The sequence below is a fragment of the Chionomys nivalis genome, chromosome 2 (assembly GCF_950005125.1).
Source record: "Chionomys nivalis chromosome 2, mChiNiv1.1, whole genome shotgun sequence".
Taxonomy (NCBI): domain Eukaryota; kingdom Metazoa; phylum Chordata; class Mammalia; order Rodentia; family Cricetidae; genus Chionomys; species Chionomys nivalis.
In genome coordinates this window covers 45,473,776-45,493,742 of record NC_080087.1, presented here as the reverse complement: position 1 = coordinate 45,493,742, position 19,967 = coordinate 45,473,776, and the positions used below count along the sequence as shown (strand labels likewise).

The 19,967-nt window shown below is 36.5% G+C and overlaps 1 protein-coding gene across 1 annotated transcript in view; it reads right to left on the bottom strand.

The window, feature by feature from the left end:
• Positions 1-19,967, bottom strand: part of Tbc1d32 (TBC1 domain family member 32) — a 220,742-nt gene that overhangs the window by 14,897 nt on the left and 185,878 nt on the right. Inside the window, exons 28-31 of the mRNA XM_057761363.1 lie at positions 16,253-16,322; positions 14,610-14,727; positions 14,117-14,281; positions 2,232-2,372 (exon numbers count right to left, since the gene is read on the bottom strand). Coding sequence (XP_057617346.1) covers positions 2,232-2,372; positions 14,117-14,281; positions 14,610-14,727; positions 16,253-16,322 — 494 coding nt within the window. The remainder of the gene's footprint in view (positions 1-2,231; positions 2,373-14,116; positions 14,282-14,609; positions 14,728-16,252; positions 16,323-19,967) is intronic.

Here is a 19,967-nt window from a genome sequence, read left to right as displayed (position 1 = left end):
AAACAGTGATTACAAATACGATATTTTGTTACACATCTGGAATATCTGATTTTGGTGTATAATTTTACAGTTTCAAAAAGTACTGTGTCATAACACATGAAAGAGCTTTCTGGAGTCTTGGTTTCAAAATGAAAGTAAAGGAACAGATGGTGATGGTGATAACTGCCAAATGGATTGTCGTGCACTCTACACAGGAGGGTCAGTCAAGTTAGCCTGCTCCCTGACACAGTGCTGTGCAATACGCAGTGCTATGCAAGATGGTGCCCCCAAGGAACAGAGATGTACCATTGAAGATACATGGTATTTTATAAGCCAAGAATGGGCAGAAAATGCAGTATGATAAATTTTCTAGCAAAGAATAAAACTGTTGGAAAGTTAATTGGAATGTGATTTTACACTGCTTACTTAAAACAAGAATGCAAATTCCATTTCTGTTTCCTTTCCTACTGCAGTTATTCTTAGAAGAAACTTCAATCAGCAAATGCGCTTTCCTAACTACATTTAGTTCATTGTGCTCAAGTTGAGCCTATTATTTTCACTCTAGAGATCTGTATATTTCATTTAGCAACCATCCCACAAGTCCTTCACTAACAAGCCAACCCTCTTGTGCTGAAAAATACACAGCTTCAAAAAGTGCTACTCCTAATTAGAACAAAATGAGTAAGCTTTGAAACACAAAATCTATACCCTAATAATGACTTAATCATGTATACCTATTTAGTTACTTATACCTGTTTTTATATTTTATAATTAGCAATAAAGCGGTAAATAATCAGCAAGCAGTGATAGGCACTTAAGACAAGTGATTAGCTCACACCCAAGAGCTGCTGAAAGGCTTTCTACATTATTAAAAAGAATAATGTCACTATTCAGAAATAATACCTTATTAAATAAATGAACTAGTCATATTCAGGCTTCTTTTATAGTTTTGTTTTGATTGGTTTTTTATTTCTGAGAAAGGGCCTCACACTTAACCCAGACTGGCCTAGAACTTATTATGTATCCCACAGGCTGGTCTCAAACTCATGGCAATCCTGCTGCCTCACACTCACAAAGGGCTATTTTTGTGAATATGAGCTACCATGCTAGGGTGGTATGCAGTTTATACTGATGAAGGTATATCAGACTTACACCATATACAGAACTGATAAGTGAAGTTTTCTTTTAAAGATTAAATTAATAATGCAAGTCCTGAGATATTAATGCTCCCATGATCTTTGGTTATTCACTTCTAAATTAAAGAATATATATTAGGGACTAAACATGATCAGAAGCATTAAGAGATATACACTCTACCAGTCAACATCAGGACAGCAAATAGAAACTCTCAGGAACAGTGCTCTCAGCACAGACTTTTAGAAGATATGAAAGAATCAACTGTTATAAATTATAATAAATATACTGTGCTTTTTAAACAACTACCTCCAACAGAGTTAAAATTCTGGGATTCAGTGTTAAAGCAGATGTTTCATACACTAAAGGCTAAACTTCCATGCCACCTGAATGGAAGTTCATGCTATGCTTAAATTTGCTAATAACTTCATAAGCAGCAAGCAGAATGCCTCACATAGGTACATGTGATAATGGTGTGATCTTTCATCAGGGTAGGCAGAGAAGCACATATTATGTCAAGAAGCGCTATTGTTTAATTAAGAGGGAGCTCTCTCTAGTAAGATAAATGCAAAGGGATGAAAGCGCAGTTTACAATGAAGAAAGCTACCCAAGTGTATAAAGCTGATCCAATAAGCCATCGATTAAGCTATTGCTTAGTGTAAAGAACTCTGGCATAGTTTTACTTGTTTAACTTCAAATTTGATTAAAAGAAAATAAAATGAACAAAAACGTTTTTCAAGAGTGATAATGGTTACTTTTTGGCAATATGTAGTTATCTACTGAGAAAACGGCTAATTTTTTACCAGTTTGAATATAAAATAATTCATAAAATATTTTTTATAAATATAATATAAATAATATTAAATATAAAGAAACTGCAACTTAGACTTATTTTGACTAACTGGATAATTTAATAAAACAAAATAGCATATTAATTAAAAATAGTAGAAAAGAAAATTAATGTATGTAGATAAATATAATCTAATTATATTACTTATATATTACATTTAATATATAAGTATATTATACATATATATTATATTGTATTTCAGGGCAAAGAATTTTCTTTAAAGTCGGATATCTGGGCATTGAAGAACTAGAACTCTACAGCAGATTACCTGTGATGGAGCAAAACCAGACATGTGGAAAGCTGAAAACACAAGTGGCACCTCAGCCTTCAGTAGCATTTCAATGTAGTGAGTGCTGCAAAAATATATGGGATGGATGCCAGTTTCGATGGTGTCAACTGGAAGGTACCTCTGCATCAAAGAGAAGTGGAAAACAGTAAATACATGGATGATTTATAACAATCAAGCATGTACTTAGCTGAGTCTTTCTGCTTAAGCCATGGTTTGCTCCTTTCAAATTTACATGGTAGCTGTAGATCAGTTGATAGCATGCATGCCTCAAATGCACAAAGCCCTGAGTTTGATACCCAGCAAAACATAAGCCAGGTATGTTGGGTGCAAACCTGTGATACACAAGTATCAGAAGTTCAAGGTCATCCAAAGATAAATAGTTTGAAGTCAACCAAGGATTCTTGAGATCCTGCTTCAATAAAATAAATTAAAATTTGAAAACAAAATTGATATGGTGGTGTCTTACACTACAACAATTATAAATATGCAAATGTCAGAAAGTTAAACACGGTAGAGCAATAAACCTCAATAAAGGTAAGGTTATATATTTTTCCAAAACAGAAGAGTAGGGTAGTTTGTAATTCAGGAAACAGCAAAGCCTGTGGATGAGAAGGGTTGAAAAAAATGAATAACAAACATGTGAGTAATGAATTTTACATATCAACCAAGGTAATATTAAGCATACATATTTAATAATGCTGGTCTCTGCCAAAGAGCCCATGTTAAAAAACTCTAGTCAGCTCTTAGGAATGTTTGCCTAGTTCCATTTCATTTGTTGATTTTATCTCGTATCTGGACTTGAGTTAATTAGAACACAAACTGAGAATGCCACGCTAAACTCACTTCTAATGGGGGAAATGTATAATGTTTACTCAAAAGTTTTCCATCACCCATTTTCATGAAATTATACATACATACACACATACATACATACATACACACATACATACATACATACATACATACACACACACATACTAAATCATGTATGATAACTTGCATATATACAGTGGGCATTATAAAAATTTAGCTCTGAAGGTTGGGAATATCCCGTAATGCAGTGCAGACATGAAGAGCAAAGCTAATTAAAAAAATAGTTCTTAGGTGCAATTTATGATTATTAATAATTGAGAATATTTTACTTGTTATGACTATAAATTCAATATCAACACAGAATCACCACTTATAAGAAAAAACAAAAACCTCAAAGATGTAATTGTGTCAAGAAAACTATTTTAATAGCAATTAGATCATGCAAAGTTTACGCCTAGCCCTGAAACTACATAATTAAGAGCTAGCCAAAAGTAATTTTATGTCTTAACTTTACCTTACATTTTAACTCTTTTTCTCCCAAAAATCTTATCTAAATTTTTAAAAATAAAACTTCTTGCTTTTAGACAAAACCAATAAAACTCATAAAATTACATAAGGGTTAAATATGTGGACACAATTTTGGGCTTGTCGCTCTGGTACAGGCATTTAGTTAGGTTTAGGTATTGACGTTTCTGAACTCACAAGGCAGCTTTAACAGGGATTTTTCCCTTTTTGCCACTCATCACAAATAATATTATTTTTTTCAAATTACAGAAATTTATAGTTGCAGGAATAAATCAGTGTAAATTCTGTGTGCTTTCTGGCAGGTTCTCTAGGAGATATTGCACACAAAAATGCTTAAATATTGATGAAGACATAGCACATTAAGTGGACGTTATAGGTGACTTTTATATAGAGAACAGGAGAATACTTTCCATTAGGTAATTCAATAGAATGCAGAGTGTGAATTAATAGTCAATGATTTACCGCTTGTCAAACACAAAATGTGACTCACTGTTTATATAATGAATAAGTCTAACAAACATAAAAAGCAAAGGTTAACTTACACGTTTATATGTTCAATGTGAATTTACTACCGGTCTACAATATGCACAGAGGCAGTTTAAGGATAGAATATTCTGGACCTAATTTTCAAACAGCATCGTTCTATGCTGTGGCATAAATACCTTTAGAACAAGTCTATGAAGAGATAAAGACAGTAGACATTAATTACGCTGTCAAAGGAAACAAGCCATTATCCTGTAATAGGGTCCCAAAGACAAGACAAGAGTTCTTCTATGAACATAGTTGAACAGATACTTTTGTCATTTGATGTGGCATCTCTTGGGTATATTCCCAATAGTGGTATTACTGGATCTTGGGGTAGGTTGATCCCAAATTTCCTGAGAAATCGCCACACTGATTTCCAAAGTGGTTGCACAAGTTTGCATTCCCACCAGCAATGAATGAGTGTGCCTCGTTCTCCACAACCTCTCCAGCAAAGGCTATCATTGGTGTTCTTGATTTTAGCCATTCTGACAGGTGTAAGATGGTATCTCAAAGTTGTTTTAATTTGCATTTCCCTTATCGCTAAGGAGGTTGAGCATGACCTTAGGTGTCTTTTGGCCATTTGAATTTCTTCTGTTGAGAATTCTCTGTTCAGATCAGTGCCCCATTTTTTTATTGGGTTCATTAGCATTTTAAAGTTTAGTTTCTTGAGTTCTTTATATATTTTGGTGATCAGACCTTTGTCTGTTGCTGGGTTGGTGAAGATCTTCTCCCAGTCAGTGGGTTGCCTTTTTGTCTTAGTGACAGTGTCCTTTGCTTTACAGAAGCTACTCAGTTTCAGGAGGTCCCATTTATTCAATGTTGCCCTTAATGTCTGTGCTGCTGGGGATAAACGTAGGAAGTGATCTCCTGTACCCATATGTTGTAGAGTACTTCCAACTTTTTCTTCTATCAGGTTCAGTGTGTTCAGACTAATATTGAGGTCTTTAATCCATTTGGACTTGAGTTTTGTGCATGGTGATAGATATGGATCTATTTTCATTCTTCTACACGTTGACAACCAGTTCTGCCAGCACCATTTGTTGAAGATGCTCTCTTTTTTCCATTGAATACTTTTAGCTCCTTTATCAAAAATTAGGTGTTCATAAGTTTGTGGGTTGAAATCAGGGTCTTCTACTCGGTTCCATTTTGGGAGCTTAGCCTGTTTAGAAGCTCACCTTCCTGGACGTAGATAGAAGACCTTCGTCTTCCCGCAGGGCAGAGAATTTGGACTGCTCTTCAGTATCGAGAGGGAGGGGGAATGGTGTGGGGGGAGGAGAAGAGGAGTGGGGATAGGGGGAGGGGAGTGGGGGGAGGGGGCAATATTTGGGAGGAGGGGAGGGAAATGGGAAACGGGGAGCAGGTGGAAATTTTAATTAAAAAAGAATAAAAAAAAAAAAAAAAAAAAAAAAGAGTTCTTCTATTCTCATAAATCATTCACTGGCAGGAGAGCCTTAAGTCACACTTTTGATAACCAACCAGCTCCGGATACCAAACTTGCCATAGATAATACTGACTCAATAACAAGATTCTAACGACTGCACTTGTTATCACAGTGAATTCACTTATAATTAACAGCTTGCTTGTCTGTTATTTGCATATCATCACTCTAATCTATAGTAGATGATATTCATAAAGCCAGAACAATAACAACAGATGGTTCATATGAAAACAAAAAAAGGTCCTGTGAGCCATCAAACTAAAATTTATACTTTCATAATTTGTATATTTTGCTCAACTGTGACATCCCAAAATAACAGCAACACTTTCAAATTCAGAGAATGCAAAGAATAATGGCATTCAAGGTCATATAAGTATAAAAACAAGACAGATTTAAACAAATAAAATCAGTAAATCAGTGGCTTATAAGATATTAGTATATGATAAGATGTGAAACAAAGATTTTATAAAATAACTTTAGAATATTATATGCCCATAGTTAAAAGATATACACTTAAAAATGGAGCAGAAGAGTCTTAGTTTTCAACTTTCATCGTAAGTAATTCTGGTGAATCATTTTGTTCCTCAAACTATGAAAAACTGAGTTCTGTGTTGCAGTAGAAAGTAAAGATAAAGACTGTATTAAAAAGATTTGAAACTTTCCAATCCAACACAGACTGATCCAATGTAGTTCATACTCCTTATCTGAGTCTCTACAGGCAGAGGATCAGCCAAGCTTTACAGCAATACTGTTTGTTAATTTGCACAAAATGGAAGGAAAGGAATACGGAGAAAATTTAAGAATTTCTCAAAACTTTGAAATTATGATACCATAAAACAAATGTTTCTCCTTTCAGGAGAACAGGAAATGGAATCTTCAAATGTGTAGAATATTGAAATTCAGATATAAGAAAATGTATTTTGTATGGCTTATTTTTCCAGTTGGCCCATAAACAGCTTATGGGTACATTTTCACAATATGCCTGTTATTGTAGATGTGTTTAAATCCTATTTAACACTGCAAATTTTTTCAACACTAAGTATTTAACAGGAACAAATGAAACCCATGACCAGTTATACTATATAGCAGCTGCCCACTACTCTCCTGCTGGACTGTACCACTTCATCTGAGTAGAGTTATACTAGACAGCGCATGTCCACCACTCTCCTGCTGGACTGTACCAATCATCTGAGTAGAGTTATACTAGACAGCCGGTGTACACTACCCTCCTGCTGGACTGTACCACTTCATCTGAGTAGAGTTATACTAGACAGCGCATATCCACCACTCTCCTGCTGGACTGTTCCAATCATCTGAGTAGAGTTATACTAGACAGCGCACGTCCACCACCCTCCTGCTGGACTGTACCAGTCATCTGAGTAGAGTTATACTAGACAGTGCATGTCCACCACCCTCCTGCTGGACTGTACCAGTCATCTGAGTAGAGCTATACTAGACAGTTTGTGTCCACCACCCTCCTGCTGGACTGTACCAGTCATCTGAGCTCTGCTTTAGGTTGATTTAACATCAGTGGAGTTTTGTTTGTAAATACATATAAGTTAATATTTCTTATTTCAATTGATTTGTTATCCTTTTATAACTTTTACTAAGAAGCAGCAAACATAACATTTAGCTTGATTTCCTAAGAAATCCCTAAGGATTATTGTATTATGATTTAACTTTTTTATAAAACTTGAAGATTAAAAAAAAAGATTCTTCTAGTCTAAATAACCTCAAAGGCTAAAATGCTTAAATTACTCTAAACTAATGACTAGTATAGCTATACTTTATAAAATTGTGAGAGCTTGTTACTGTTTTCATTAACAGTTATTTCCTGTTTTGCTTGTGTTAGATTTATTTATAAAAACTTTTTTGATCTAATTTGCTTATATCAGTTCCTTTTTATCAGGGGGATTGAGATAGGGATCCTTTGTGTAGCCCTGGCTGTTCTGGAACTTGCTTTGTGGACCAGGCCGGCCTTGAACTCACAGAGATCCATCTGCCCCTGTCTTCTAAGTGCTGGGATTAATGGCCTGTATTACCAAGTCTGGCTGTAACATTCTTAAGAAGGCTGGAAATCAAACACTTTTTTCAATAATTTCTTTCTATAGTAATACATATTCCAATTTAAATATTTAAATATTAAATTTAAACATTAATTCACATACAACATGTTTATGGAGTAAAGAAGCTATAGACTATGTACAAAGGAGGCTGTATCAGTGAATAAAATAGAAAACTCTTCCAGGACTAGTAACAAAGAATCTAGATAAGGGATCAGTATGAAGCAATTATTAGCAGATGTATTAGTAACGTATTAGCAGATGATGAACATTATGGGAAAAAGTAAAAACTAGAACGGAGCAATGAGAACAAAGGTGAGATTGGCTGAACAGGATGACAATTTTTAGATTACAATTTTTATTAAATATTTTCTTTGAAAGTGTTATGTGTACTGTGCATGTGTCCCTCTCACTTTATATCTTATATATATAGCCTTTCCTATCTCCGCTCATAGCCATCAGTCCTATTTCCCTTCAAGTCCCTTATATTCATATCCTTGTTTAGGTTTGTGAACAACTGAATTTAACCAGGGTCGTCTGTGTGACCATGAGTTTGGAACCCATGGACTAGTCAATGGGTAAGCAACTGAAGATTATGATTGCCCCTTCCTTAGAACAACTCAGAGCCAATAGTTGAGCTAGGAGAAGTCAGGTTCCAAAAACTCCCCCTGATCCATGGTTGAATGATGATCAGTCCATTCTTGTGAAGACCCAGTAAAAACAGCTTCAGCGGCTGTGAGATCCTGACACCAATGACTGTATCATGGACAGAATATTGCATGCCCTTCTCTCTGTCTCCTGGCCCTTCATTCTTTCTACACATTGTGCTATGAACTTTCCTGAGCCTTGGAGGGAAGTAGTATAAATGTCCTGCTTAGGGTTAACCACTCAGCCATCACTTATTCTCTGCATGATAAGCAAAGAGTTTCTTCACTAACCACCTTTTATTGCAAACAAAGGTTTCTCTGGTTAGATTTAAAGGAACATTTTTATGGTATTAACATATATATATTTAGAAAGCCATCTTATACTTTGTCAACTTAGCTAAGAAGCGGTTATAAAATCCCTTGTTAGAGCCCAAGACCTCCTAATAACCATGAAGTTTTGATCAAGTTGCAGTACCAGATGGTAATACTCTCCTGTGGCACAGGTCTTGAATCCTATCATAGAGCAGCTGATTACCCCAAGAAGAATTGTGACATCTTTGTACCACCGGGCACATGTTGCCTGGCAGATTGGAGTTATAGTTTATAGAAGTCCTTGTTAGCTAAACCATTGATACAGCCCCTCTACCCACTAAAAGCTTTCATGAAACCTTCCATAACTAAGAAACCTAGCTATAAGGGAGGAAGCTTTAATCTCACTTCCAGTTTGATTTCTCTGTCTTGAAATGAAGGTAACTGGAATCTTTGGCAATGGGGTCATACCAACTCATTTTGGATGCTAACTGAGAAGAATGGCAATAGCCTTTATTGTTTTGGTAGCCTGTGGGGCTTCCCTGACCAACACAGATTGATTTTTTTTTCCTTTGGAGAGTCATGTCAAGAATGTAATTTTGCGCTAAGAAGGCAGGCACATTGTGCTACTAACAGCTAATAACATGTCACAAAACTAAAGACTCATTTTTATCAACCTACAAAGAAAATACTGACAAAATGTTTGAGAAAATGAAGCAAATAAAAAATGTCCTATTTTGTAAGTAATGCATTAAAACTATAATTAAAAGCACTACCCCAAGATAAATGGCATAGAAGAAACAATCCAAAAAATTAATAAGATAAAAAACTTATACTATGGAGTGGTGGCTACCTGGAACATTATTATTAACAATAACTTAGCATTACTTGATAGGACGTCTAAAGGGGAATTAGTAGAACAGAGTTTACAAAGAATCACTAGTCTGTCAAGCGGTAATAAAATAATCTGTTCAAAATTGAAGAACAACGCTGAAGGAAGGGGCTGCCGAAAGCCACACTGACTGTGCCGGTGAACAAGCAGAAAGGGTACATGTTCACACAGATTCCAGGAACACAGCTCTGCATCCTACACACAGAACAGCAGTCCATATTCACTGACATCCACTTGGTAAACTGAACACAATCAAACTGGGTAGCATTTGCTTCTTACCAAAAAAGCATCACTTCACTAATAAAAGCTAATATGCATGCTACTAAAATGCTTACGGGCTCAAAGAAATGCAATTTTAGGAAATCATGATTAAACATAACACATTAGTGGCTGCAGAGATGGCTCAGTAGTTATGAGTACACACTACTCTTGCAGAGGACCTAAGTTCAGTTCCCAGGAACCAGGTGGATTAGCTCACAACAGCCTGTAAAACAAAACACCAGAAAATTTGCTGCCCTTCTCTGGCCTTCATGTGCACTTTGCACTCATGTGCACATACAAACATACAAATATACACAGGTATACATAATTAAAAATAAAATAAAATGAAATTAAAAAATTAATGATAAATGGTATCAAATAAAATGCAATTCCTACTTTAAAATATTTGGTATAAAACAATGGAAGACAGCATAATAGGTAAAACACTAGTCATACAAACTTGATGATACCTAGTTTGACCCCTAGAATCCAAGTTTTAAAGGCCAGATAATTGCATCATAATTCCAGTACTATTGCAGTGAAAGAGGAAGACACTGAAAAATCTCCCTGAAACTCAGAGGTGCTAGGCCTAGAGTATGCAGTAAACAGACGAAACAAGAGACACTGCTTCAACAAGGTGGAAGACAAGAACTGCCTTTTAAGAGCTGTCCTCTGTATGTGTGCCATGTGCATGTGTGCTTTACACACATGCTTCCTAGTGTGTGTCTCTCTCATGCACACACAGACACACACAGACACACACACAGTAAACATTTAAAATTCTTGACAAGAAAATAAATTATCCAGTTTAAAATCAATTACCACAATATTTTAGAAATTATATTTTTAAACAGAAGAGTGGAAGTGAAAGATTTTTAAATTTTTCAATTATAATTTAAAGGGTCAGAATTGTTTTAATTCACGGCAACAGTAAGGAAAAAGTCTCATACATTTCAAAAAAACAACTATTCCTATTGTTGATGTGAACAACTGTTTTTACTGTGGTGAAGAATACTAACTGGACAGTCTTGTCACAAACTGCATGACAGTGTTTCAAGCAAAAAATTATTAAACTTCACTATATAATTTATTTCATAAGGCTTTAATTTTCTTTATTGCACAGTGCATATATAGATATATGCAAGATCTGTGTAGATATGTACATAAATGAATACATAAATTACGCATGATATATATAAAATACATACACTCACATATAGTAAAAACATTTAATAAATGCTTCCATATAACACCATAAGGATACCTCTTAGTTTATCCTTACTTGTGTAGTATTTCTTTGTCAATGAGAAATTATCAGGAAGCTTAGCAGAGCTGATGTCATTTTTAACTTCTTCCAGTTGAAGATCTTAACAAAATGCAATAAATAAATAAACAAACAAAAACATACAATAATGTGCTTTTCTCTAATGTAATCTCTGAGATTTCACATGAATAGTAAATTCTTTTAAATGTAGTACTTCAAAGGCCTGGGGGTATTAACAGCTCAGTGGCAGAGTATTTGCCTGGTTTGCACACATCTAGAGTTGAAGCTCTAGGACCATAAAATAGCAATGACTGGTGGGGATATTATTTTAAGGTATCTGACTTTTGTTTATGCTGAATTTCTTCAACTTTAGGAATCTGTGTTACTGTGCCTGTCTAAAGCATCTGATGGTCTAATAAAGAGCTGAAGGGCCAATAGCGAGGCAGGAGAGAGAGAGAGAGAGAGAGAGAGAGAGAGAGAGAGAGAGAGAGAGAGAGATCGGCGGGACAGGTAAGCAGAGAGTATAAATATGAAGAGAAATCTGGGAGGGAAAAAGATCTGGGAATGAGAGAGGCAGGAGGAGGACTTCAGAAGTCAGCCACCCAGATATACAACCAGACACGGAGTAAGAAGGGAAGAAAAGGTATACAGGAATAGAGAAAGATCAAAGCTCTGAGGCCAGATAGATGGATCATTTAAATTAAGAAAGGCTGGTAAGAAACAAGCCAAGTAAATGCTGGGCATTCATAGCTAAGAATAAGTCTCCATGTGTGATTTATTTGGGAGCTGGGTGGTGGGTCCTCCAAAAAGCCTAAAGAGCCCAAAAGAGTAAAACACCAAACAACAAATGATAATAATAATAGTAACATATCAATAAGTCCTCAGAATAGATTTCTAAAATGTATACATGTAGGTTTTCTCTTCTATAAAACAGGATTACACTTTCTATAGTAAATGCTTTTCTTTTACTTATAGCCTAACCTTCCAGAGTATCTTACAAAGCAACACTAAAACATATTCAAAACCTTTATATCCCTTATTTGTCACTAAACAATGTATGGTAACTTTAGTTTTAGACTTCTAGCTTATTATCTTATTTCTATTTCATGAAAATACTTCTATGATTAAATATCTCTCAGTTCATTAGCATTAAGTAAGATAACCTTCAAGAAAAAAGATCAAGTCTATATTTTCAAAGAGAATCCATCAAAAAGTATGCAGGCTATCCCAGGGCTCTGCTGGCTCATCCCAATTATAGGCCTCCAACTCTGAACTACAGCCGAGCCCTCCTCTACCTATGGAGGATCTCGATCTCCACAGATGGAAACTCCATAACCCCCACTCATTATTGGTAAGGACTCACTGTTCCTCCTTTGGGCACACTACCTACCCAGGAACTCTTCTGCCCACACTGCCAACTGAGCCTTCCCCTTCCTCTCTCTAGGGCATTCCATCATCTGCAGACCTACATCAACTATCTGCTAGCTGTGCAGGAACAATCCAAGACCCACTCAACCATCAGCTGTCCCTCAGCTCCATCTCTCTGGCATCTGTCATCATCTAAAGACTTGCACTGCAGTATGTGCTAGCCCCACATGAAGTGGCTTTACAGACTTACCTAGTGGTACCTCGATCCCGTTGAATTCTATTCACCTGCTAATGAAGTTGAAGCTATGCTCTTCCCTGGATGAATGGGAATCACATTAGTAATTCCATACAAGTTAGCACCATGTGGCTACAAGACTAAGCTTTAAGTATTTCTTAGCTGATCCAAAACCTTCCAAGTCAGGGTAACAGTCAACACAGAGCAAATGCCTACGCCCCATGGGTGAGCCAGAAACTCATATATACAACCAGTGTCCTAACTCCAGATGCATAGGTCTCATTGCAAAAACACAAACAATATGAAAAACAAGAGAGTATGTCCTTTCAAAATGTTACAATCCCATAGTAATGGTTCCAAATCAGAACAACTTAGTTGAAATTCAAGACATAAAATTCAATAGAACCAATATAAACACACTCGAGGAGGTTGCTTTCCATATTCTGGCAAAGCGCTATGTGAGCTGCTGGAGGCTAAGAGGCATCAAGACTTACCCATACAGGAACTCAGCAAAACCTGATCCTACCCTGCCAGCAAGATATGCTCACTGGTGCTACAGTGGCACAGCTGTTATAAGGGTAGTCAACCACTCTGATTGTGTTCAAGGCCTGCTCTACTTGAGGATATTCAAGCCTGGTACTATCCCGGGGAGGAATTTACTTCTGTTGTTTAGCTAAATTGACTATAGTGTCAAACTGATGTATAAATATTTATGCTTATAGCCACAGAAAAATACTATTTTTAATAGTATCCTCAGACTTAAGCTGAGAATCTCTTCCTTGCAATGAACGGTGAATAGAAAGCTTTATAGTTACTTACCACACAGAAAATAAGTGATGGCTGAAAGGTTAACCCTAAGAGGACATTTATTCTGCCCTCTCTGAAGTTCAGGCAGTATCACAGAACTCAGGCTTAAATAGTCTAAGAGCCAGAAACAGAGACAGTGGCTGTAAAACGCTATTTTCTGTGCATGACACCGTCACTGCTATCAACATCTCACAGAAACTGTGATGGTCGTCACTAGGTCGTTACAACACCAGGCCTATCAAAAGTCAATCAGGCGTCAGGAAAGGGCTTATGGGGCACTACCTGTTCTGGCTGAACTACTAACTACTAATGAATTCTAGGGGAAGGACAGTCATTTCTCCAATTGTACACCTACAGATGAGGGATGGATAACTTCAAACCCATGGTCACACAGATGTCCTTAGCTAAGCCAGTATGTCAAAACAAAACAAAACAAAAAACAAAATGTTATGAATATGGGAAAGGAACCTGGAGGAAGGAAGGGGTGAGCTGACAGGGTGGAAGGAGATATGAGATGAGTCGAGAGTAATCATAGTACATTGTATATATGTGTGAAACTGGCAAAAACGGATTTGATACAAGTTATAGTAATATCATTCAGGTAGTAAAGTGAATAAGATTTATTAGGACACAGTGTATATGTAAGATTATACCCTAGTAAAGTTAAATATGGTGTTTAAGTTCAACTCTCTTTAAAAACAAATTTTTACGTCTTACAGAAATATGCAGCCTTGGCACCCAAAGGAAAGCAGAGGTCAGAAGCCTGGAGAAATGCTGAAGAAACTGGAATGTCTTCTCTTTATCCCCCAGCATTATGATGAACAGCGAAGACACAAACCAGTCATGGCCTGTGTAGCGCCCTTGCAGGCGCACTGCACAACAGTTAAGGAGCTTCCACGTTATCTTAGGACATACACAACTGCATAAATATTCACTGTTAGGAGTTTTATTTGGAAAGAGATATATTTGTATGTATATAGTAAATCACTTTACTCAGTTTTAAGATTCCACGAGTACAACTGAGTCTAAGGATCATAAGTCAATTTATTAAAACGTATGTTCAAACACAAATTAAAATCCTGTAAGAATAAACTGTAACAAATCACACAGCAGCTATTACTTATTACAGATGTGTTAACACATCCTTCGAAAAAACTATGGGAAGTATAGGAAGATAATTTGGTTCTGCATAAATCCACTCAAAAAGGATATGAAGAGAAGAAGTTACTGGTGACTGCTGTTGTTTCAGGAATCTCTCACAGTGCTTTAAGACCAAGGCGAGATCATTTTCTGCACCATCTTTTAACAAGTTGAGAAACTTGCCATACCTATGTAAAAGACGCCCCCCCCCCAAAGACACAGAATGAAAACTATCAGGATCTTCACCACACATTCATCTTTAGACATCCATCAAAATGTATTTCTCTTGAGACCTCAAAGTCTGAAGTTTAAGATGTTACTTCTAGGGTGCTGACATTAGAAAAGGCACTCAGTATTCACTCCTGACAGTTACAACACGATCAGCAGCATCAACTGTTACCATTCTGGGGCGGTGAAACAGAAGTGAGAAAAAAAAAAATGACAGCAGACTACAGATGAGAACCATGTAAGAAGTTTTTCTGAAATTAACCCAAAACACAGATTCCTGAGTTTAGGTTTATAGGATGTTAAATCAAGAAGTTCCTGTGGAGGTCATCTACCAATACTGGATATTAGAGGGCTTTGGACATTTTGGGTTAAGATTAGGACAGTACTATAACATAACTTGAAATGTCTCGGTGTGTACATGGATCAAACAGCAGTTTATAATTAGCTAAAACTAATTCAGTCTTAGTTCCTATATTTTAGATACACTAAATGGGTATGTTGTTTGCTTGATTTCCGGCTTCCTAAGACCTTACTTGGTCTGTATTTTCAGAACTCTCCTTCTTAGTGGTAACACTTTATGTTGATGCTGTTATCTCAATGACTCTCCAGGATGGTAGCTGCACTATACCACAGTCTAGCCAAACTCTACACTATGCATTATTTTCCATTTACTTTCTATGAATAAAAAATTACATTGAATTAAAATATGTGACCAAGCTGCTTATATAATCTATAGGTTTCATTTCATTGGAAATGGAGCAGTACAGTATACTTTTATTAAAACATGTATATGGAGTCACATAATATAATCAAAACAGTTACCCTGGTAGAAATGGATGATCCAGAATCCATGTCGTGATTTTCATCACAATGGGCATTTATATAAGTCTCAAGTATTTAACAAATCTCATAAGTACCTTCTTAAATATGATTCAAATAATGGCCCTCTAATTACAATGCGATAGTTAAGAATCTCGTATTAAATGAGGTTTCTTTAGAACAAAAGAAAAGGAGGTTACTATCCAGTTCGTGATGTACTGTACTCACTTCTTTTGAAAATTAATTTAACAGTTCTAACAACTCAAACCAACAATACTGGTTTACTCATCTGAACTTCTCAGTCTGTCCTTAAAGTATGTTTGTCTTCACAAGGACCTGACAACTAGAACAAACCGTGTTTTAAAAGATGTATAAGTGTGCCATAGCATTTTGATTTTTGCAACGTTAATTTTTTTTTTGATGGAAAACAACTGATAGTCATAGAGGAACACACTAATTAGCTTTCGGAATAGTAATGAGCTGTAACTGATTTATAGCTGGAGGTAATTTAATCATGTGCCAATATCCTCAAAGATAACGTTATTATTTTCCGAGTGGGAGACTCTGCATTTAAAGGCTACAAAATAGTTGGTTGTTAAATATTTTTGAGCACACATCAGGTAGATGAATTCCAGGGACGCACAGGAAAGAAGCCTCCCCACATACCTGACAGCCACTTCGATGCCAAGCTGCTGCACAGAAGAGAGACTTTCATTCCTCACATCTGCATCAGTAGCTGACAACAATAGAAAAGGGAGCTATGAAAATGTAGAAAAGTCTGCATAATAATCATATCTTAATTGAAAATTGATGAAAGCAATATTTTTACATATTTTAATGTGAATTTTGAAAACACTGATGAATTTGCTCTTTTAGGAGCTGTCACTTACAGTTTCAAAGAAATTAACAGGAAACTTTTTACAGAAACTTTTATCCTGTAAAAATCATTTAAAACCTGGGAATAGTAGAACACATACTTAAGAGCACAGGGAAGCCAGAGGCAGGAGGATTAGAATTTCAAGGCCATCTGTGGATATACTGCAAGCTCAAGGCCAGCTGGGCTACTACATAAGACCCTACTTCCAAGAGAAAATGAAACCAAAAAGCATATAAAATGAGTAGTTCTTTGGTTCAAAACATTAAAATTGAACAAAATATAAAAAGCTATAAATTATTAAAAAGTTATCAAAAATATGTTTTCATCATGCAGCACTTAGGTATATGTGAACATGGCTCTATATTCCTTCCTGTCATCCATGGTGAAATCTTTCAGTAAGCCCTATAGTATATGCTGCCTTCCAGACAAGGCACGGCTACTTATTCACCGTCTCACAGCAGCTAGGATTACTTGCACAGGACCTTCACAAGATCAGGCTGGTCTAACTCCAGCATGGATGGGTGATGGGAGATGAAGCTCCACCCCTAGTGAAGGAACTATTGACAGTGATGGTTTCTGAGAGAGTGTATGTGTGTTGCTCTCTTTTGGGAACATGGTTGCTGGTAGGTTCTTCTTGACTGAGTAGATAGCCCGATACACATGATCATATGGGCAGCACTAATTGGACTTGAGGGGTTATTGGTTACAATAATAAAAAGAGGACATGATGTTTACAAAAAACCAGGATGGGGCAATTGAGAAAACTGGAGGGAGGGGTGTAGATAGATATGATAAAAATACATTTCATAAATGTATGATATATACAAAGAATAAATTTTTTAAATCTTTAAGGGCTAAGATATATAGTTCCATGGTAGACTACAGGCCACTGGGTCCAATAGTCAACACGACACTCACCATCTTTAAGCAGACCATAGTCAATTTTTACCAAGTAATATTACATTAGGTTGAATTAATGGGTTTCACTTTCAGATCAGATTTCCTTTGTGAAGTAAGAATTGTGATCACCCCAGAGACACAGCCCCAACTACACCAATCAGAGGAAAAGATGGGTAGACAACATAAGAACACACTCAGCACCACATAGAGCAACATGACTCCAACAAAAATTAGTGGCCCTACAATAGCAAGACTTGAACACCCCAATATAGATGAAGCAGAAGAAAATGACCTAAAAATTAACTTTAGGAGAATGTTTAAGAGGAAATGAAAAATTCCCTCAAATAAATAAAGGAAAAGACAAACCAAAATTTGGACGAAAACAACTCCCTTAAAGAAAACCAAGAAAAAAACAATCAAATAAATGAAAGAAATAATTCAAGACTTAAAATCCAAAATAGAGACAATAAAGAAAACACAAACCAAGGGAAGTCTAGATATGGAAAACCTGGAAAATTGATCAGAAACCACAAATGCAGCATGAACAGCAAAATACAAGAGATGAAGAGAGACTCTTAATTGCTGAAGATACAATAGAGGAAATAGACTCATCTGTCAAAGAAACCATTAAATCTGATAAAAACTAAACACAAAATATGCAGTAAATATAGGACACTATAAAAAGACCAAACTTTAAAATAATAGGGAATGAAGAAGGAGAAGAAATCCAACTCAAAAGCACAAAAAAAAAAAATCAATAACATCATGGAAGAAAACTTTCCCAACCTAAAAAAAAGATATGCATATGAAGATACCAGAAGCTTATAGAACACCAAATAGACTGGATCAAAAAAAAAGTCACCTCACCACATAATAATCAAAACATTAAACATACAGAATAAAGAAAGAACACTAAGGAAAATGGTCAAGTAACATATAAAGGCAGACCTATCAGAATTACACTCAACTTCTCAATGGAAACAATGAAAGCCATAAGATTCTGATCAAGCGTTATACAGACATTAAGAGACCATGGATGCCAGTCAAGACTGCTATACCCAGCAAAACTCAATCACCATAGACGAACAAAACAAGATATTCCGTGACATAATCACATTTAACCAATACCTAGCCACACACACAGCCCGACACAAAGTACTAGAAGGAAATCTCGAACCCAAGGAAGTTAGCTACATCCACAAAAACACAGAGAATAGATTATCTCACAGCAGCAAATCCCAAAAAAGGAAAACACACACACAATAACATCACCAACACCAAAAATTAAAATAACAGGAGCTAGCAATCACTGGCCATTAATATTCCTTAATATAAATGGACTCAACTTACCTATAAAAAGACACAGGCTAACAGATTGGATATGAATCCACACCTTTAATTCCAATACTTGGAAGGCAGAGGAAGGCATTTAGATCTCTGTGAGTTCGAGACCAACCAGGTCTACAAGAGAGAGTTCCAGGACAGGCTCCAAAGCTACAGAGAAACCCTGTCTAGAAAAAAATAAACAAAAACAAAAGAAAACAATATCCATCCTTCTGCTGCATGTAAGAAACATACTTTAACTTCAAAGATAGACATCACCTCAGAATAAAGAGTTGAGAAAAAATTATCCAATTTGATGGAGGAAGGTCATTGGTTAAATAAAGAAACTGCCTTGGCCCTGATAGGACAGAAAATTAGGTAGGCAGAGTAAACAGAACAGAATGCTGGGAAGAAGAAAAGTGAGCTCAGACGCCATGCCGCTGCTCCCCAGGGCAGACGCTATGAAGCTCCGACCCAGGATGAACATAGGCTAGAATATTCCCAGTAAGTGCACCTTGGGGTGCTACACACATTAATAAAAATGGGCCAAGCAGTGTTTATATGAATACAGTTTGTGTGTTGTTATTTTGGGTAAAGCTAGCTGGTGGCTGGGAGCCGGGTGGCAGGAACGCAGCCCACAGCTCCTACTACAGAATGGCGCCCAACGTGGATAACTACATCCACAAAAAGTCTGAGAAAGCTTTGGAAAGAACAGAGTAAAACATGTTTTCTTGGTAGCAGCAATTTCTCGGGTCTGCTCTGCTTGCCAGAGGCAAGCAAGCGCTCTATCTGAGAGAGGCTTCCTGACTCAGCTTTAGCTGAAAAACCCTGCAGCTCTTTTAAGAGGTTCTGCCACAAAACACTTAAACGGTGTTGATAAAAGCTGACTGGATGCTTGTTTGTTTTCAGCCATAGCAGGAAAAAAGCTGAGTTGTTTTAAAATGCCAGCTTTGTGGGCCGTCCTGCCAGGGCAAACTCTGACTCTTTGAGGGAGGAGGTCAGCTACAGAGAGAGCATTTGAGTGTTGTAGCTTGTTTGCTGGCAAGGACCTTGAAATGCCATAGAGTTGTGGCAATAAAAATGGGTACAGCAGTACCTCTGCCATGAGACTGGAAAGCTAAGGAATGGGCTGGATCCAGCCGTCAAAGGCACAGCTTTAACCCTACCCATATTGCTCAGTAATTTAAAGACTCATGTGGTCAGAAAAAGAGAGAGCGATACAGTAAAGAGAGATTCAAAAACAAACAAACAAAAAGAACCTTTAAATGATTTACAGTGTGT